Raw genomic sequence first — 21,906 nt, 5'->3', positions numbered from 1 at the left:
GAGCAGTTTTCCCCCATGTCTTTACAGGCAAATAAAACAGTAATAAGCTAAGAAGAGGTTTTCACTGAAAATTCAGAAAAGTTATCCACACTATGTGTGTATGGATGCAGCTAAATATAGATACATGCATTTACCTTAAATATTAGCTTTAGTCATATTGGGTGGGTTTCATTGGTTTTCAGTAGGTGTCACTAAAGCTCCGAAAGAACGCAGATTTTCACTCTTCTGGCTGTTTTCTGAAGTCTTGAATCTTTATCCAGTTTCGTCGCACCACTCTTGCAGAAGTGCACAATCTAATCTGATCCAATCCATCAGTTGAAATAACCCCCGTACTCGGAGGATTCAGATTATCTCTGCCTGTATCTGTGCAAAGGCTGGACTTTCCTCTGCCTTGCAAAAAGTGCCCGGTGAGTGCCTCGCTGTTGTCAGCCGTGTGCGGGTGTGTTGCACACCCCGCGGCACAGGGAGATCAGCAATGAGCCCTGCTGGACCGCAGCCTCTGAATGGATTGTTCATGGCTGCACCCAGGAGCAACAGCTCCCTCCCTGCAGTAGGTCTGTACTGCCAACCCAGCTGGAATAGCAGAGCTGGATTTTCACAGGGTAATTAAGAAAGGAGTCACTCAGCTGTTGAAAACACAGTACTTAGCATTTATTTGTGGGGTAATGATGTAGATTAGATTACTCCTTATTGCTTCCAAGTTCCTGACATGCCTCTGGCATCCACAGAAGTGCATGTACATAGACTTGGTGGCAGGATTACACTTCACAATCCCCTAAACCTGGTACCTCCGTATCTGGTGCTGGCAGTACTGTCATTCCACACACCCCAAATCTGGTATAGGAGCATTGTGTCAGTTTGGATGTGGGAAAAATTAACTTTTGCTCTCAGCTGTTTCCTACATATAAGTTTACCTGTTAAGTCTCAGTGTTTTCTGTTTTTCTTTAATTTACATTCTGGTTAGATTCCAGATATTTAGGGGGAAGGATATGTATTATATGTTCACACAGAGATTAGGACAGGTTCCTCCCCATATCACAGAAGATTGCTAATGTATACTAGCAGTAATATATCTCTATACTTCTATAATACATCTGGGTATGAGTTTGAATCATGGATTAGCAACAATAGGCACCACATTGCCTCCTTTGTTGATACCTGAGGGTGAGTAATCTCCTGATTTATATCAAAATTCAATATTTAGTATTACATGTATATGAACTGTGTATGAGAGAGTGTCTCAGAGACTCTGCTGAAGCTTCTCATTTCATGCAAGCCTTACAAGGCCATCCATCCCACTGCACTCTCAGATTCTTTACAGAGACTGCTAACAGAACTCAGCAAAGAGCATCTACAGAGACTGAGGGGGTAAGTGCTCAGGTCACTAAGCCCTCCTTTTATGCTTGCAGAAGAAAAATGGTCAGTATTGAAACAGTCTCACTGTCAAGGCAGCCACTTAAAAGATAATATGCTGGAAGCACATCCTTAACATAATCATCAACTTGCCTTCTGTGTGAGGAAATTTATGTTCATTTTTTTCTCTTAGTTCTTGCAAAGAAGAAATATTTCAAAGTAATTAAAAACAAAAGTTATTGTCAGTCACTTTGAAAGTTAAAAGATTGGCAGCTGCACTGCTGTCTAGGCTAAACCCTCAGCTGTGCAGATCAGTTTTATTCCTCTGCAGCGGGTGTATTTCCAGTGTAAATTTGCTGTCAGTGAAACTGCTAAGAAACACTTCTTGCAGATAAAAAAGGGGAAACTGGGAGCACGGGTTAGGTCTCCAAACCATTGAGCTACAACCCTAACTTTGTATTTTTAAACCAAGTATCACGTCTTTCAACACACCTCTCCATGAATACACCACACAGAGGGAATTTACCAGATGTGTTTGAAGGACTGCCAGAATAAAAAGGAAGGTTTCAGGAAAATTCTTTCATTTCACTTCCACAAGGAGGAAATTTAATTTGGCTTCTGGAAGCTCTCTGAATTTAACTCTACTATGTGTGCCCATGTACATGCTAGATATTCAAGAAGAAAATATTTTCAGTAAAGATTTTCTGAACAATTTTCTAGAGGTGATTTTTAAAATTTTCTATTTATATATATTCATTCATATATATCTATAATTCAAAGAGGTAAACAATTGTTTAAAGTGCTTGGAACTCTGCACAGCAGAGGATCCTACAGTACTGTCCAACTAGGCAGCACACTTTCAGTTTCCTTGTTTAATACAAACTCCATAAAACAAGCATAACATATGTACTGTATATACCCCCCAACATTCTTTATGTTTTTCCAGCAATGATACTGGACTATATTTGTGTGTGTTTGTGTGTATATATATATATATACACATTACATTACAGATAAAATCTCAAGAAGTAGCTATCATTAATTTGTAACAGTTCCTGGCATTCACAGATATCACACAGCAGTATAAAATGCAGTATCAGATCTGCCACTTCTTCAGAGTTACCATATTCAATCACACTGAGCCAAGTAGCATTAATTTTATAATTGTAACATAAAATCCACCCTGTGTAAGCTGAAAAGTTGTTGGTGTTGATTCTCCACAGCCTTCTGTCTTTTGAAAGTAATGAAACATGTGGAAAGCACATTTTGGAGGGACAACAATTCTAAGCTGATAATGTTTCAGATACATTTTTTGTAGTTACCAGTAACTATTTAGTTACCGGTAACTATTTAGCAATGGGGAACCAAGGTTTGAAATTTTTTTGCCTTACTTGTCTTGAAAATGGGAACATTTAATGAAATCAAAGGAAGTTACTTAAAGAATAATTTTTTACTATTTTTCACCAAATTAATAGAAAAAATAAAGTCTACGAACTGGCCCAGTGTGTATGAATGCGTGACACTCTGTATGCAAAATTTTATTTGCAATGAATTGATGTGACAATTCCATTTCAGATGATTGTGGCTGCCTTAGAGTCTATTCAGCAAGTAAGAATCTTGTGGCTGTACTGGACCCTTGGAAGAGCATACTGGAGCTCAGCAGCCCGCACTGCTGTGGATGTGTGATCGAGCCCTCCTTACTGGGGTCATGTCCATGCAGGCTTGCTTGGAAGAGGCAGCAGTGCAATGATTCCTACTGCTGAGCCTGTCCTGGTGTACTGCAGCTCTGGCAGAGAAATAAAGGTTTGTGATCTCCCAGTGTTTAAGGTGCAGCTGGGTCCAAAGCAAAGCACACAAGCCTTGCCATGATTTACCGTTTGAGCTTTTGTGCCGCAGAACACTGGGAAGGGACACAAACTTACCAGCTTACCAGCTCCTGTGTGCACAACAGTGTCTGTGCTCCGCAGTCTTCTTGTGCCCCTCTGATTTGCAGTTCGGTTGTAAATGGAATTCTGTTGTTTTTTTTTTTTTTTTTAGGAAACTCCCTCTTCCCCGCAAAACTTAAGAGCTATTTAAAGATTTGCATGCAATTAAGCATGTGCCATCTCCACACCCTTCCTCTGCTGCTGATACAGTCAAATGCCCGTTCAAACAAGCCATTGATATTTTTGTTTCAAACCACACCAGCTAAAATAATAATAATAATCCAAAATGCAGTATTTCTTTAATTCTAAAATTTGTACAAGTTTACAAATCAATATACCACCACACAAAGTAGTGAATGGGAGATATGTTTAGCAATGTTTTAACATTTTACTACATCATAACAATGTTCAAATATTGTTAAATTTGACATAGTATTGCGAGATTTTTTTTAATATAAAGAATTTATGCTTGAACAAGAAGATACAGATAATACATTGCTCTCTTTGTTTCTATCCAATGCAATATGTAGCTTCTATAAAATATTGGTGAAATGCTGTATCTAATTCATATGAGCTTTATTTCCATTAAAATCTTGAAATGGGAACACAAAGTAAAACAAGACCTTATTAGTTATTAGAGTTTATAAATATAAACCTGTTTGAACATTACAGCAAATATATGTTAATTTCACTCCATTTCTCCCTTTCTCTGTATAGATACAGTTTCATAAGTTTTGGTGGGTTTTTTTTTTCAGATTTCTGTTAAATAGAAGTTTTAAGCTATTCTGGGGACTGCTTTTTTTTTTTTTTTTTTTTTTTTAAATCGACCTTCAAAATATTTTTGTATCATCTTTATAAAATCTTTCAGAATATATTTTTTCTTTCCATCATAATCTCTGCCCCATCAGTGAATATTGCACTGATCTTGGTATAATAAGACTACAGCTAGCAACTAATAATGGAACTAAATGTGGAAGATCCTAAAGGCAGGAGGCAAGTTTATCCATACTTGCTTTTTCACCCTGAGTATATTTTCAGTTTAGTTTACAGCAATGGCACAGATCTTAACTCCTGAAGATCATTAAAACCAGAGGACATGAAAGTGTTCATGTGCACCTGACAGTCTCATGCAAATGTAGGCATTCAGCTTGGTTTTCTTTGTCATTAAAGCATTAACAGACATGAAGACATGGGCCAATATTCTGGTCTCTGTTTAGGACGTCAGCAGTGCTCACACAGGCCTGTGCTGCCAGGTACCCAGGTGACAGTGTGGCTCTCCCTACCCTGACTCCAAGCCCTGCCAGCTGCAGACAATCAGGAAGTTTTGCTTGATTCCCAGGCTGCCAGACTGGATTAGATGTTTTTAGCCTGTTGCTGGCTGTATCTTTTTGCACCTTATGATGATACAAAATCAGGGCTCAGATTGAGTCTATAGTCAGGTTAAGCAACTGTTACTTTGAAACAAACTGTCTCATGTAGCTGTAGTATTGTTAGTTACAGATCTGAGTTTGAAGCATCTCTGCAGGAAACCAAGCACTGACTTCACCTGGAAGGAGTGGTCTAATTTCTATAATATCAGGGATACTTCATCCCTTTGTTTCACAGCTTTAATTTGGTTTTCAAGTTAAAACATGGGTGCTTATCTGATGTGGTTTTTCCATGTCAGCACTGAGGTTGTGGTGCTTCTCTATGAGGTGCTCAGGTTGGCCAAAGCAGATGGTGGGGCTGTCCTGCCCCACACCACATCAGTGGTCAGTGAAGTTCACCACAGCAAGGGACATGCACAACTGTAGGTAAATGATAAACACAACAAATAAATGCAGTCTGTAGAGCTACAAATGGCCATGAATACTTTCAGTGACTTTGAAGAGATATTGCTTCTGGTCCTAACATGTTTCAAATCACCATTGAAACGTTATTAGCTTAAATAATCATTAGCATTTAATTTTTTTTTTTTTGGTACTTGTTGAGTCAACATATATAGCACAATTAAAAAAAGAAATCCAGATAGACTGTATCTGAGTTACAAAGACTAATATGTATTACCCAAAAGATGAGAGAGATGAGACACTCTAAAACCATTTCAGTTTTTTATGTGAAGAAGAAATAAGGATTTGATTAAGCATCCATTCTTTTGCACCCACAGCAACATACTGTGATGTGTGATTATACTGATAAATATTATATGTGAGATAATTTCAGAAGCCACTTCAAGCTGCTCATTTTCTCTTTCTGTGGATGTAGACATACCTGACTCTGTGGGAACATAGGTATCATGTGTGTAAGGTTTGTCATATCTTGTGCATGACATTTAAATGATTCATCCAACTTGATAAAAATTATCATGCTGATCCCTCTTAGCCAACTGGGCTGTACTATACTTTGCATGAAAAGTGCTATTTTTTCTTTGCCTATTTAACGTATTTTTAACTCTAGGATTATTAACTCATTAATTTCTCAGGACTTACCCTGATTTTTCCCTTCTAGAAGGCATGCAGCACCAGAGCAGGTATATGGTGTAATATTTCCAATGGGTTGTTGATGCAACTGGAAAACATTTGAACTTATCAATATAGACAACTAGGAGAAACAGCAGAAATTGACTTCAGGCTTCTTGAAGCAAACTTGCTTCACTGCACATGGTGACATACCAAATTCTCGTTATTTTTTATTGCATGGACAACACTTTACAGCTGTTGTTTTTCTGCCAAAAAATTCTGCCACAAAATTCCAAATTTCTAAATTAAATTTTTCAATTTTAAAATTTAATTTCAAAATTCTAAATTCTAAGTTCTAAATTTTGTATTTAGAATACAAAAATATTATATACAATTCTGTGTCTCTGTGTGGATACAATACACTGTGAATAGTTTGAAGTTCTAATTCTGCTATATCTTATAATAATGTTATGTAGTATACTACATAAAATTTTACATAAGTTCCCATAAAGGTAAGTCTTTTTGTCCAGTTACATAAATGGGCTTTATTAGTTCGCTGAACTGTGGGCCACACTATGCATCTGATTATTATCAAAATAGTAAGAAATTAAAAATTTCTTTTTAATTTCTCTATCAGCATCTCTACCAAGGCTAGAGTCCTGCAACTAGAAATGGCTTGGAGTGAATACTTTAAAAAAACCCCTCCAACCCCACAAGGAAGATAGGAAAAGCCTAAGTGATACCTCACCTACACATCTTTATTTCTTATTACATAACTTCAGCTTGAAGAAGTCTGAGCCAGAAGTTGTATCCTCATCTTTGTGTTATTACTCTTAAAACAATAAGGTTGGGACGTGACTTTCCATCCATGGTCCAGGCCTAGTATAGAGGAATGTCTTCCTGCAAAGTCAATTTTTTCACTTCATCGTAAGAGTTTAACTAGTTTGCTTGTGTAAGCACTACCTTGGCATGGTGGTGGAGCTACTGTCTTATATAAAATATTTATAGTCTGACCTTACCTTTGTCCGAGTTATTCTGCCTGTGTAACAGCTGTCTTTCTGCCTTCAGTATCTTGGCTGCTTTCAAATGTTTCAATGGGATTAATGCAACACTGAGATCTGTTTCATTGCTCCTCTCATTTCCTTTGAAGTGAAATACTGTGTTTTATACTTCAAAGTCAACATAGTAGACCTTTATATGATTTTGGACACACATTCCTACATCACACATTGGCAACATCAGCAAAAAAAAAAAAAAAAGTTTAAGCAGAACTATTCTAGTGTAACTTTTGAGTTTACTCTTCAAATTCTAAAAATAAAAATTAGCATTCTACCAGAATTGCTGACAAACCTAATGCCCTGCTACTTCCTGTATGATTTAGTGCCAAAGAATACATTTTCACTGCTTCCTTGATGTCAGAGTGGAGTTTCTATATTTATAAAATGATGGACTTTCCAGAAGCTTATTTTCTGCAAATGGAATCCTAGTGGCTCTTATTGATTCCATTAAAAAAGGAAGGTGCTGCTTCCTTTTCTTTGCTATAAGCATGTAGATGGCTTTTTTATTTGGTTATTGATATTTTGTGGCTTGTACATCATTAGATTTTTACCAAAGTGTAATGGATCCTAAAAGTCATTTAAATTTTACCTTTTTTAAAAAAGCTTTTCTAATGTCTTTAAAAATAATAGAGTGACAGAGAGTGACAGCTGTTGGAAAGCACTCTTCTGTTACTAGAAGTGTTCTTCATTAAAATAATCCACCTCATTCATGCAAACCTGGTCTTGTTGTAAATAGCTCTAAAGAGGGATATCTAATTTTAGCCACCAAATTGCCTTCCTGCCTTCAGGCTGACATCTCTAACAACAACCTTCAATTTTATAAACTAAACACATTCCACAAGAATCTATCACAGGATCTGAGGTAAAAATCACATCTACACAAATCTTTTATTGCCAGAAAAAGAAATACTTACACTTCATAATTAAAAACTGAACAGGACACATAAAAGACAAAAATAAATTGTAATATGTACACACATTAGAAAGGATAAATAGCAAATATATTGTAATACTGCATTAAATGTATGCGTATGTGAATTCCAGACCCCCTCCCCCACTGTTGTGTACACTAATTCAAAGGATAAATAAGTGCTAATATAGGACAGAGAATTTCTTAGTGTAAACAATGCCACAGGCTTTTTAATAGGCCTTTGGGCCAATTTAGAAAAACCATGTATGTATTGCCTTTCACACTCCATATCACTTAATTTTAATAGTATTCTATTCACATGTACAATTTCAAGATAGTATAAAAAATTAGGAATCTAAGAAGCATTCTTCACACTCAACAAAAACAGGCTGGAGACACTCCAACGATTTTTCTTTAACTTTTAAAGGGCCATTAGCTGAAGACACGCTGATTCGTCTGGGAGTTCCTCCTCAAAGCAGTGCAAGAGTCCTTAAATATAAAAAGTTACATTAGTAGTCACTGCTCAGGCCTATTAATAAAGACTTCTGTGCCTAATTTCAATTCTGACTTTGGATTCACTCTAGCATGATGTCAAAGTTGTCACTACTGCCTGCCATGGATGACAAAGATAATCATCTCTCTGGTTTGAATGGCAAGTGACAGACAGCAAGGAGTGTTTCTAAACACAAAGCATTTCATTGCATTCATAGTGTCACATTATTTGTCCTTCAAATCCTGTTTATGTATCTCTGAGGATCCAGAGTATGTCAACATTAAAAAACCAAAAAATATATTACTTGTTCTGTATGAATGTTCCATGTATTTTCCTGAAGCATGTGCACTGGGATTTAAAAAAAGACAGTTGAGTTATACTAGGACTAATTTCTGGCAACTGCATTTACTGGCACCAAAGAAAATGATAGTTCTTCCTAAATACTGATGACACAAGGACTTATGGCTTGCTATCTTTTTAAGACAGGCTGCATCCACTGAAAAAAACCTACATGCACAGTTGCTTACAGTCTTTCTTTTAAAAAATAATTCTTCCCACTGGCCAAATGCATTGTTGAGCAGTCCCATCTATTCCACTTAGCTTTGTGGACTGACAGACAAAGTCTCTTTTCCCCCAGCTCTCAGTTCTTTTGTCACCCCCGCTCCCTCTTTGTTCCCCTCAGTCCCAGCCCCATGAAGCCGGATGAGATCCTGGCAGCAGGCTCTCCAGCGATTGTCTTCAGCACTTCCTGACTCATGGAGCTCTCACAAAGAAGTCCACTGGCTTGTCCGTGTGGGCTGGCCACAGAACCGTGGTTTGTCTGGACATGAACAAATGCTTCCTGTGGGTTCTCCTCCTAGACTAATCATTTGTCCATTGACAAAGACAAGGGCCACCTTCTTCATTAGCCTCAGGGTAAGCTGTAGCACACACTCATAATCAAGTTCCAGTGCAATTTCAGGTCTTCAGGACGCAATGATTTCCCCAAAGAAAATTGTTACTTGAAATATGGGATACGGTCAAACAGTTATGGACGATGAAACCTGAAAAGATAAATTAAAATCTTAGAATTATGTTATTTCAACTGACAATGACACTGATCCTCATCTCGTTCTCACAGCTGTTTCCTTTTGTCAGCCAGTTATTCCTGATTTTCCTGATCTGTATTGGTTTAGAGCCAGACCTGTTATTTCCTGGTGTCCATCTCTCTCTGCTTAGAAAACCAAACAGAGATTTGGTGTGGCTCAAGCACTGTCTGTCTGTGCCATTAACCTGCCAGTGTGGTCCGTAGCAGTGTTTTGCTTTGGTCAGCCAGTGCTTTCAGGTACTGCCTGGGCGTGGTTGGGGTTAGCACAGGACAGCAGGCAGGCCGGGAAGGGTTTTGAGGTGAGAGGAACAGGTTAACTGCATGGATTCAAGCTGTGCCAAGCTTGCTGGCCTCAGGGCCAGAGAAGAGTCTCCAGTCTGTTTGCCAATACAGACTTAGCTACAATTGCATCCATTATTTGCAGATACTGTCAGTAAGTATTATCAGAAAAGCTTTGCTAAACCATAAAAATTAAAATTCTGGGGTTTTAATCCTTGTGTAAAATGAGGCTAACAAAAATGTTGTATTTTCTTTTAAGTAAGCAGCAAATTTTATAGCATTTCAGATGCTTTCTTCTTATTAACAGCAGTGAACTGAGGTACATGGAGACCCAAATATACCTCACTTTTTTAGGCTTTTAGGTAGGGCATACACATCACTCCAGATTGCCTGTATGATGGCTAGAGAAGTGGGTTGCTCCAAAAGGTGTCACCAACCCTTTCTATAATAAGTTAGGAACCTACAGCAGCTGAAATTCTAAATCATGCTAAATGTAATGAATCCAAGCAAAAGGGTAAGGAGGGCACCAGTATCAGGTTCTCAGTGTATAGACATATATCTCTGTTTAAATGGCTTTAAAAATGTATCTGTCCATGAAGTAGTAAAAGATGCAGCAGCCTGAAAAAGGCATAGATAATGATACATCTACACAACAAATTTACCTGAGTTTTTGTTTGACACATTTTCTCTCAATAGTTCCACACATTATCCCTGTAAGTTGATTCAATACAATACAGGGGGATGGATTTCTCAAATGAAGGAGGTGTGCACAAAGCCTGACATTCACAACTATGCAGCTGATATGCTAAATGAGGGTACGGAGGATTGCTAAAAAGACACAGGGGTTTTGTATTTTGTGGAAAAACAATATACTGGACTATATATAGCATTTTCCTTAGAAACACTTCATGAAGACCTGCTAATATGCTCCTCCCAAACTTGTATTGATTTCTTTATTTTTAGAAACTAATTTTCTTTGATTTTGTTAAGAAATAACAGAAAGAATCAGTCTAATTTACTAGGACTAGAAAACCAGTCAAGTAACAGTCATTACAGTAAACAATGAACAATGAAACCCATTGTTCTTTCTTTTTCAAGTTTGATATAAATTTTTAACATTTCAAATATATTGTAAATACTGATTATAATATTAAATCATCTATATTTAATCTGCAATAATATAGAAAACCATATACTAGAAACTATTTTTGTTTATTAAGCAGCTTCCTTGTTGTCTCAGTCTATCACAGAATAGGCTTTGCTAATCAGGTGCCAATGCAAGTGCCTTTTGGTTTGCATAATCTCAGTGATCTTGAAAATAATTAATGTATGAGAAATTAATTCTCTGGATAGAGACTTCTGTCTATGGTTTTCTTAAATCACTTTTGTTGTATCAATCTAATATTATGTATCAGAAAACAGAAAAAATTAGATCACTTTTTATTTTCAAAATTGCAATTGACTTAAAACATTTGCATGTTATTCTGCTCTTAATTAGTTTTTTCTAGTGTTACTCTTCTGACTTCTGTGTAGTAACTCCACAACATGACCAGTGAAACAAAAGAGCAGGGATAAAGAAAAAAAAAAACTGACTCCCCTCAGCTGAAATGCTTTCAGCACCCTATAGAATCATTGCCTGCACTGATCACAATTTGGCTGTTCCTATTTTTTACTCCATTTTCAAAGGCCCTCCTTGAAGTAAATAATTCACTTTTTTACTGGTTTGTCACTCCATGAGTTTCCTGGTTCAGCTTTCAAGAATCCAGTTGCAATCAGCCTCAACTGTTCTCAAAGCTCATGAAAAAATATCCAATTATTTTTGTATGAATCATGCCTCTCTGTACTTAGGCTTCAGTATTGCAAAGCAACTCAAGAAACACAACAATGTAAGCAGGGGGTTGGTTTCTATACCTGCTATTTTTATTCTCTCCCTTGGGATGCTCTTTTTTTAAAAGTAGTATTTTTATACATTCTGAAAAAGATATACTATGTGCTACCTAAAGAGAAAATGACATCAGAAGCCAAATTAAAAGATACATCTCCATGTTTGAAAAATACATTTTCTAGTGGTCAGAATGCAACACTACATTAAAACCCTGCATCCTGGTTCGTCTTGTCGCTTAGGTTTGCTGTCTGTGAAGCTGGTTTGGATTTTTAAAAATGAATTTGTTTATGTTGTATCTACACAGAAGTGATGTTATTATTTTTAAAAACTCCATGTTTTGGTGAGAAAGAAATCACTGAAGTTGTGAAATCAAACAGTGAAGTAGCAGATACATGAAACACCCATCATGAATTTTCCTTGTGATGCATTTTTTAATTAGGTGATTCACACTCACTAGCTCAGATCCTGAGTTTGGTTGAAACAGTAGCAGGAAACAGAAGGGACCCAGTCTTAGATAATTGGTTATATCTGACAATTTTCCGTGGAAGCAAAGACATTAATACTGTGGACACAATGTTGGCCCACCTAACATCAAGTTTTGATTGCTGGTGGCAATTTTCAGCCTTTGTAACTTCCAAGAAAAATGAATACAGCCATGGAGATTTCAGAAAGTGTGTCCCTCCCCCTAGGAATAATTCTGCCAAATTTGAAACCCTGCTAAAATACTGTGGATACTTCAGAGCTTCTTCAAATAACAATGCTTCAGACAACATCTTGGTGTTATCCAAAGCAGAGAACAAAACAAATCCACATTAACACATCAGAAGTTGCAACAAGGGAATCTATCTTGTTCCCCAGAAACTGCTGCCAGGAGCCTAAGTGATCCTTAGAAAGCTCGCCAAGACACTGGTGAGCTTTTCTGAAGTTCAATGCATCATCTAATTTTCACTTATGAAATGCATCTACACAAATGTATACGTTAATGAGCAAGGGAGTGCTGCCAGAGAAGGAAACCCCTTTTATTTTGTGTGCTTGAAGATCACTAACTTCATCTGTAAGAACTGATGGGTTCTTGCATAAGATTATTTTTTAGATTCCCCAATCTTTTTCTAGTGACCAATCCATTGCAGTCACCTGCACTGCTGTATAGAGATGGCATCAGCAATAGTGGGAATTCCAACAGAATCAGTGGTGGGATTCAAGGGGACTCATGATAGGAATCCACCCAAATCATGACACAACTGCAGAGAACTTGCAGGAAAGCAGAGGGTTGCTGTCATACTCATTTCTCACACTTACACAAGAAGGGGGATTCACCCACCTGGTAAATTGCCGACTTTCCTCGTGTACTTCCATTTCTGTGCTCTTGAATTCATTCAGTTCTTTCCGTATTGCTGCCTAATAAGCAATAATGATATATGCAACCGTAAGAAATATGAATTTTCAGGAAAACAAAGAGTCTGAAAGAAACGTGGCCCTACCATTGCAGGCCCCTTACAGTTCCCATTTCAGTTTTCTCTTACTGCAATCAGCTCTCACACATTTCTAATCATCAACATGAATGACTTTTCAATTAGAGCTGTTCAAAGTACTCATCCACTACAAAGAAATGAAAAGCATCAAGCACCAAAAGTAAACCAAGAAACACCAAATCAACTGCAATGGGTGCACAAAGCCCACACTGAAATAGAGCACTTATACTGACAAAAATGGGCAAGGGGTTGGATTACCCTGACAATCACTTGCTGAGTAGGCAGACAGGAGGGGATTCTATCTATCTCCAGGCACAGCCCTGAGGAGCTGGTGAGTCACTCTGCCAGCACAGGCACTGTGTGCACAGCAGGGTCCTTGTATCTCCCCTCTGGAGACAGGACTTGAGGAGTGCAAGATAAAAAGCATTTTTTTTTTTTTAAGTGGAATTAATCACTTGGTTTGATTAGTTTTATTTAAAATGACATTAATATTTGGATATTTCAGGCTTGGATTTTTAGTTGGCAGATACTAAAGAACAACAGAAATTCAGTACAGTTTGCAAATGCCTTGTTGCTTACGTTAAGAGACTGATAAGCAATTTACTTCATCAAGGAAATACAGTTTCTGAAATATTCTAATATATACTACAAGAGGTTTTGTTTCTATGCCACACACCTTTCTACCTTCACTGTTAAAGGAAATGACAGTTTATTCTTACTCATTCTTTTCTTTCGCCACTTTAAATAAAGACATAATTTCATTAATCCCTAAAGAAACATCATCTAGTGTGCATACCTTTCAGCACAGAGCAGACAAGCAGCATGATGTAATTATAGCATCAACAGGCTGCAGTCTTATAAATGATAAACTTTGCTTTAAGCAGGGGTGGTCGTGTTTAGCCACAACAGCTTGCTTACATGAGGCTGCTGTAGAGCTAGTGAAGAGACAGTGACTTTTGAGCACCAAATCAGCAACAAAGCAGAGCTCCAGCTCTGTAATAGAGCTGCAGCACAATTTTCTGCTCCTACTGGAATTAGAAGAATGATTTCTCTGAGAAAAAAAGGGCAAGGGAGTTTTCAGGCAATCCCAAGTCTGCTTTTCTCTTAAGGAAAATAAACTCGGGGCTGAGAGGATCAGCCTTGGGCAGCTGTTAATTACAAAATGAATTGAGACTAAAAACTGCTACCCTCAAGTAGGTAGGCAACTCCATTGTTTTTTTCTAGTGCAGCTTACTCTGGTTGGACCTCTGTCAAAGTGGAGGTGCTGGGTCCTCTAACCTCCCACAGACTATGGGAGGACTAGACAGTGCTCAGCATCTCCCATAACCAACATCTACAAACTCTTCTGACTACATTTTTAACTACTTCACCTTGGCCTGAGACAACTGTCAGATGAGCTGGCAATTTTAAAATATTAATATTAAAATACAAGCTGAAATAAAATCAGTGCTTCACTACCCTTAGCTAAAATACAGTGGGCTCTTGCACACACCACTTTTCATGTCAAGCACATCTCGCACATCTCACAGGAGTTCCATTAAGTCCACAGGTCTTGGTTCAGTGCTTTAAGACCCAGCACTTTGGGCTACCTGAATCTTACAGCTCTCCTTTCATTAAGTAATGTAGGGGGGAAATGGAAGAGTACCTTATGGTAACCTTTGACTAATATTTTTTAAAAATGAGAATCACAGGATCATTTATCTCATCCTTTGTAGTCAGGCAGCAGAGCTTTATTAACTGTTAGGGGCAATCTTCCCAAGATGTTAGGGGCAATCTTCCCAAGAAGCTCTGCTGCACGCACATGGTCATTCCCTGCACTGGTGTTTATGGCCAAGAACCTTGAGGAGGATGGAGGAACTTCTACCTGTTTTTCACTCAAATGAGTGGCAAAAGCAACTCCTGGTAGCAGTGACGCAGACTTCTGCCTGCAAATCCCTGCATGAATTCCCACAGATCAGGGCCACCTTTGGTAAACTTTTATCTGTCTTAGCAAGGTTTTAAAAATTAGAAAACAAAAATTAGAAATTCTGGCTCAAACTGTAATAATGGAGGTGGAAAATATGCTCATAATAGGCACCTGAGTGGGTTTTCTTAGCTGCAAGCAGTAGATGCACAGTAGCACCATGACAATCTTGCTGTCACCAGCAGATACCATTTGTGATGCTGGCAATCAAGAGAATGTAAACTAGAGGAAAACTCCCCAAAAGTGACAGATGAAAGCATTTTCTTATAATCTGCATTTGTGCCTTGCCTTGTCTGCAGGAGTTAACCTGGCCCAAGGCTTGTCAGCACGACGGTCGTAATCCGGAGATTCCGTAACCTCCACGTACTCATTAAATCGAAGGATTCTTCTCGCTTGAAGTTCAGCCACTGTAGGCCTCAGACTGAGCTGTAAGCAGGAGGCAGAAAATAGTATGCTTAATAAGATGAAATGAAATAAAAGAGGAGGGTATGATGTAATCTCAAGAGAACTTTAATGGTATTTCTAAATAGGGTCACTTTCAGGTGTCTAAAAAAAGGCACCATCCTGGGAGTGCTGCGCAGGAATGGGGAGGCAGCCTAACCTGATTTCTTCAATTATAAAAATAGTCTTTGTCGGGCAGGTCACAGAGAATCATGACAGTTATCCCTGGAATGTTAATTGTGACTTTGCAACTGGCATTATCCCACTAGGCCATCTGCATTAACAGTTATACCGTGTTAAAACTGTAATATCAAAAATACGTGACATTTGGAAGCATCTGCCCTCGTTTTGACCATCTAGGGGTCATTATAATGCCAAATTGTTTCAATCACCTCGAACAATATTCACTTTAATTAACTAAGGATGATCATATTAAGAAAACTGTATTTTTGCAGAGACAGGCAGACCAGGGATACTTATGAAAACTCCTCCCATCCTCTCCCAGAACAACCTGTAACTGCTCAATTTCCAGGGACAATGAGCATGATCCCACCTGCAGAAGCTAAGACCACTGATGTGGTTAGAAAAGCACTGAAGGGATGTCGTAAGGGTCACATTGTTTTGCTGCCCTCTCCACTGCTCTAGGAAGGAGTGGATCTACAGGTGTGGCTGCCCTTGATCATATGTGACAGGGGTGGTCCTGCTACAGAAGAAAACTGTCACTTATGTCCCCTGCTGAGAAACAGCAATATGGCAGGCTCGGTATGCTTCTCCAGGTGTGGGGAGCTGGACAGGATGGGGTTTTCCCCAACAAGGGCTTGGCTTGTACTGCTTTTTAAACAGATTTCTAATCTGGGAAAACGGCCGATGGACATTTGCAGCACACTGGTTTTTAGATTCTTATGAATCTAAAAACTACACACTGGTTTTTAGATTCTTATGAAACATAATTCTATGTACAAAAATACACAATACAAAAAAGCACATCATCACCTTTCTACTGAGTCTACGTTTTATTTCTCTTTTGGCTTCCTGTTCCTCTTCTTCATTCTTCTCTGTTTTCAGAAGAGATAAAAAGGAGTGAATATTTAAGTATTATAACTGCACATACTGTATTTCTCTTGGTTGAAAGCTTCAGAACTCCAAGTCCTGGCTCATGTTTCCTCATATTTCTGGATGATGCCGCCTGTGTTGTCTGCTTTTTGGCTTTTGTCTGCTCTCATTCTTTTCCCTATCCGCATTTCCCCTGATTCTGTAGACATCTCAAGTCAACTGTGGGTCATGAGCACAGCAAAGAGAAGGTGCCTGTCATTTCCTTTCTGTATGCCAGCAAGCAAATACCCTGAAAGAGTTGCCTGATGTTTCAATTACTTATTTTAGCATTACAATCACTGTTGCTTTTACTTCCAACATTGATTTTAGAATAAGTGTCTAATTTATAAATGCCAAGTGAAAATTTTGCTCTGAGTATTTGAATTACCCAAGTTTCTTCTACTGCTACAGACATGAATCAATGACATTTGTTTCACTGTCATTTGTCAGCAAATTGGTTTTATTATATAAATTTTTTTCTGGTTTTATAATGGGGGCATATGATCCAACACTCAAGCCCTCTTGGATAAGGGCCACTGGCTGGACCAGATGAACCAGTACAGCAGAAAATGATGTCCATTTTTAGGATGTATTTGGGCATATGAATGAAACTATTTCCTTTTAACAAATTTCTGTTCTAACCGAACTTGATTTCTTGACTGCCAGTGAAAAGCACACTTAGAAAGACATGTTCATGTGGGCTCAGCATATTTTTTAATTGATGTATGGTTTGAAGGACAGTATTTGCCCTTTCAGTCCAACTCTGGTGGTTAAATGCAATGTTTTGTAGCTGAAATAGCCCACCTAGAGAAATACATTAAATTCTGATCCTGTTTTATTCATGGTTGGGGATTACAGACTCTGCATTACAGTTCAAGGCTAACTATAAATTTAAAGAAATTAATTTGTTCTGGATACAGCCAACTTGTAGAGATGAAAAGGGAGTTTTAAAACCTGGTATAGTTGTATTTGCCCTGTTTCCTATGGCCAGACTGCTGTCTTGGTAGAGGTGACCTGGCCTGAGGAGAATTTTTGTGTAATGACTTTCACAGTGGAGAAAATGCTACGACAGGACGCTTCATGGTACTTGCAGATATCTTTTGCTTACTCAAATGCTTTCATATAATAAGAATATCAGGGAAAGGAGGAGAGGACAAATTATAAAAATAAAAAAGTAAGAAGGAAAAAAGCAGGAAAAAGGCAATGCTTGCCCAAGATCGTCTCTTTGAGAAGATTCCAACACCAACACCAGGTTTCCAAGAGCAAGGTGCAATCACACAGGCTTGCTGCCAGGATTAGGTTGGATTTCAGGTTGATGGTGATGTTACTGAGATACTGAAATATGGATGCAATTTATGGTTTATTAATTGCTTTTCTGTTAAATGGAAAATAAATGGATAGCCTGTTTCCATAGAGGAACTGTAAATGGACTCAAACTGAAGAATAACTGTAACTGGAGAGTTATAGATTAATCTACATTTTAATTTATTTAATTAATATATCTATCAATAAATAAGTTGGGTATTATTTAAAGAATTACAACTTTAAAGGATAACTAATCTCATATTATCATCTAAAAAAGTCAAAAGGTCTCTAGCTGTTTTGAGACAGATAAATCATCTGTAGGCTTTTGTTTAAACATCCTGTCTTTGCAATCAATAGACACAGCAGCTGAGGTAATTAAACACAAACTATTACTTTGGGTTTCCATTCACTTGGGAATCATGTGACCATAAAAATTTTGTCTCCTCATGAATGGAATTGCTTAAGTCCTACCTCAGACAATCTCCAGTAACAGGAAAAAAAGACAATTGAATGTACACATCACTGTACTGCCCTTTCCTTACTTTAGTTTGTAAAATATGCTGCGCATTATTCATATCTTGGCCTTTGTTTGCTATCTAAACCACAGTGTTTCCTAAGAAGCAGCAATAAGATGCTTCATGTAAGAAACAAGGGCTCATGCTGCTTAATGTATGCCTTAAGGAAGAACTACCAACGTCATGGCACCTGAAATAGTGTTTCTCTGTATTTTGGGGGAGGATAAAATACCTTAAAAATCTTTCTCTAGACATTTAGGAAGGTTGAAGGTTAGCTGCCTATTCCAAGCTGTGAAGCCAGATCCCTTTGGAGAGCAGATGACTGCACAGCAGGGTGGGAGACAAGGGAAAACCCCCCAAAAAGGGCAAGCATCTTAGTGACTGGGCAGAGGGAGGTGGTACCCCTCGGAACAGGCCATCTTCCGGAGGCTAATTCCAACAGGAGGCACCAGGAGCTTCCTTAAATCCTGGGAAAAGCAGGAGAGGATCAAACCCATGGGGAACAGACAGTCTTCTGCATGAGATGTCAGGGACAGCATTTTATACATTCAAACTGGTTCACTTCTAGGAATAAAACTCAAGAGCTAAAGGAAATGGACTGAAATCTTGTGGCTGCTAGTAATATACTGAATCTGCTGTTTAATACATGGGCTCCTGTCTCTACACTGACTTGTACCTAAAGCACCAATTTCCCACCTCCAGTCTGCTGGGCAGAGTCTTGCTTTAAGCCTGGTGCTACAGAAACACTGCCTGGATACAAATTCCTACAAACAGTAAAAACTACAGTGTGTTTTTGGTCTTTTAAGGTAAAAGTTTTGAAGGTTGCTGTAAGGAGCTAAGAAGACGTGTGGTGCTAAAAATAATGGGTCCGGTGCTCCTGGTTCCTGTAGGTGTTGTGGAAAATTCCAGCCAGAGGGCCAAGATTTGGCTGCAGGTATGAAGTGACTCACTTGGCCAAACAGGAACACATTAATGCACAGGAACACACTTATCACTGCTTTCCACCTTAAAAGCAGATCTAATCTGTGTGATGTGGAGAGAGAAAATATAAACACAGCGTTCTCAGCTGCAAGTCCCCTCCTCAGATGTCCTGCTGCTGCCCTACTGGCAAAGAACCAGCCCAGCGAGCACCCTTTGCTTGCAGAAGTCTCTGATTAGATCCCAGCAAAACTATGGCTTCCCTCCTTCCCTCCCTGCAATTCCTAGGAGGTCAAACTGGGATTTGACTCCTAATTGAAACAATTTTGTTTAGCATCAGTTATTGTGGCCATCAAGTTAAATAATCCACCAGTCAAAGCCAAACAAGCAGCTTCCTTGTCATCTATACATTATTGCTCCTGCAACTTTTACCACATTACATCTGGTCACCTTCTGTTCTGTGGGACATTTGTTTTGTAGCAGAAGGGAGAAGAAAAAAGACAAATTTTCCTGCCTGAGGACTGCTCAATTCTTGACCAAAAAGTACTCCTGGAGCATAAAACCGAACTTTCCATTGTGTCCCTATGGGATTAGCTATGTTTAGAGTTCTCTGTGGGCTTGCTTAGGAAAGAGAAAGAAAAGACAAACAAAGCACTTGCTTCTTGCAGTGCTCTGAAATGCACAAAGCTGTTTCTCTTTCCTGGTCTTACAAGCAAAGATAACCATTAATATTCCTTAACAAGCTTTGAGAGCTAAACCCCATTTTCTACAAAGCCATTACTGGCAGGCATGCAGGTGCACTGTACAAGAAATTCACTGTCCCTTACAAATACAGGGAAAAAATTACAGTTATCTTAATCTGAAATTCTTGGAAGACTAAAAAGTTTCTTTGTCATAATGCAATACTATAAATACTGTTGGTTCAAAGCCAATGTACAAGAAGCCTGCTTTTATAAAAAAACACAGGGCTTTATGTATTCCTTCAAGTGGACTCTTAAGTTGTCGTAACTTTGTTTTAGTGTGGGAAGTCTCAGAAGTCTGGATAGTGTTATCCAAACAGTTTTTAAACAAATCTGCCTGCAATGTCTTGCGATGGTACTTGGAAACAGGATTTTCAGTAACTGGTTTATCTGGAAATATTATCAAAACAAAGCTTCTTGCAAAACAAACTTGCTCACTAACTGGAAATACAAAAAAAGAAAAAAGTAGGGATTTTTTTTTTTCTGAACCTCTTAGAAGATTTGGGCTGAACTTTATCCTGAAGTAAACATTTGGACCTTTACCACTTAATGTAACCTCAAAGTCTGATAAATATGACTCAAAACAATACATCTCCTTAGCTGCATTTTACATACACACAATAATATAACTCTTTCTCCCCATCCACTGCTTAAAAAATATGAGGAAGGAAACTTTATGAAAGAAATCCCAATTTACTCACAAAAGCTCACTACAACAACAAAGGCATGTAAGATGTGTAAACATTTTCAAATGATCCACAGTAAGGAATTGCAATAATTTTGATGTAAAATATAAGTGCCTTATGGTTTAGAGAGAACTTGCACCCTGAAAGGACTCTGAGTCAGACTCTCATCACAAACCCTGTATTGCTTTTGGTTTGCTTTAGTTTTAATAGATCACTTTCAACTTGAAATATTTTATATCTCAGTGATGAGCAAAAAGCAGTTCCTTCATGTGCTCACAAGGGTCTCTGTGATTTTTTTGTCATTTACAATTCTGCTTCCCAGCCTTCATTTTTCACTCTCCCTGGCCTCTTTAAGACACCCCCCAGCAGCAGCAGGGAAGGATGGCAGGAGGCACTGAGTGCAAAGCCTGGTGCGCTGCCAAAAGCTTAAAGTAAACAAGCTGAAACAGGAGAGGAAATCTATTAACTGCTTTCCAGTCTTGAGCTACTTATTGCAAGAGCAGTGAATGGAATAAACACTGGCAAAAGGGGATAATAAATACATCACAGGTTTGCTGCTGGCTTGGTCACCTCAAGGTAAGCGAGAAAGGGCAATAAGGGAGCCCAGCTGGTGCTCCCAGCTCAGTGGCTGTATCCTGGCCCACCAAAGTTGCTTTGGATTTATGCTTCTCACACAGTCCAGCATGAGCAGTTTGTCATATATAAAAAAAAGTTCTTATTTACAATTTTATTTTTATTAATCTTTGAAATGTATAGGTTTGGAAATTACAGTTTTAGAAAGTCTATTCACATTATGTGCTGGACAGGAGTTCCCTGATCCCTCTCCTGTGCAAGCATGAACTGTAGCTTCCCTTTTCAGTAAGATATGGCACTATTTGGCATTTGAGAACTCAAAAAACAGCAGTAAGATTTTATTAGCATTTTATTATCAGGATGGTTTGCCTGAAAGCCAATAGTTGCCCTTTCCCTGATTTGCTAGCCTGAGCAAGTGACAGAGTCATCAGTCCATGGATGCTGTCAGGTAAACATCCCATTTTCTTTTCTTCCCTTCCCATTAGCATGCTACACATCAGGGCTGACACGAGACTTGCATGGATGAGCTCCAACTTTACTGAACAATTGCTAGAAATAACATAACAGCATCATACCAACTCTTTGATCAGGTGTGAGAAGTTCTCATGCCTTAAGAGGTTTTTTGTTTGCTATTTGTGTGATTTTTGATTTATTGCTATAAAGTGTCTTTTCTTCATTTATTTCTTCTACTTAACCATCAAGTACTAGCCACTAGCAGGATGAACACAGGACTAGGTGGAGCTGGGCATGGCACCTGTTGCACTGTGTGTTTT

The 21,906-nt window shown here is 38.4% G+C and overlaps 1 protein-coding gene across 4 annotated transcripts in view; it reads right to left on the bottom strand.

Annotated features, from left to right (window-relative positions):
• Positions 1-7,632: 7,632 nt before the first annotated feature.
• Positions 7,633-21,906, bottom strand: part of PHACTR2 (phosphatase and actin regulator 2) — a 104,295-nt gene continuing 90,021 nt past the window's right edge. For all 4 annotated transcript variants that reach the window (XM_066546906.1, XM_066546905.1, XM_066546908.1 and 1 more), the window contains 4 exons: positions 16,298-16,359; positions 15,152-15,289; positions 12,750-12,826; positions 7,633-9,220 (listed from right to left, as the gene is read on the bottom strand). In XM_066546906.1, the coding sequence (XP_066403003.1) occupies positions 9,205-9,220; positions 12,750-12,826; positions 15,152-15,289; positions 16,298-16,359 (293 nt within the window). In that variant the 3' untranslated portion in view covers positions 7,633-9,204. The remainder of the gene's footprint in view (positions 9,221-12,749; positions 12,827-15,151; positions 15,290-16,297; positions 16,360-21,906) is intronic.

This window comes from Molothrus aeneus, chromosome 3 (assembly GCF_037042795.1).
Source record: "Molothrus aeneus isolate 106 chromosome 3, BPBGC_Maene_1.0, whole genome shotgun sequence".
Lineage (NCBI taxonomy): Eukaryota > Metazoa > Chordata > Aves > Passeriformes > Icteridae > Molothrus > Molothrus aeneus.
The sequence above is the reverse complement of the archived record's forward strand: the minus strand, read 5'-3'. Positions and strand labels throughout refer to the sequence as shown.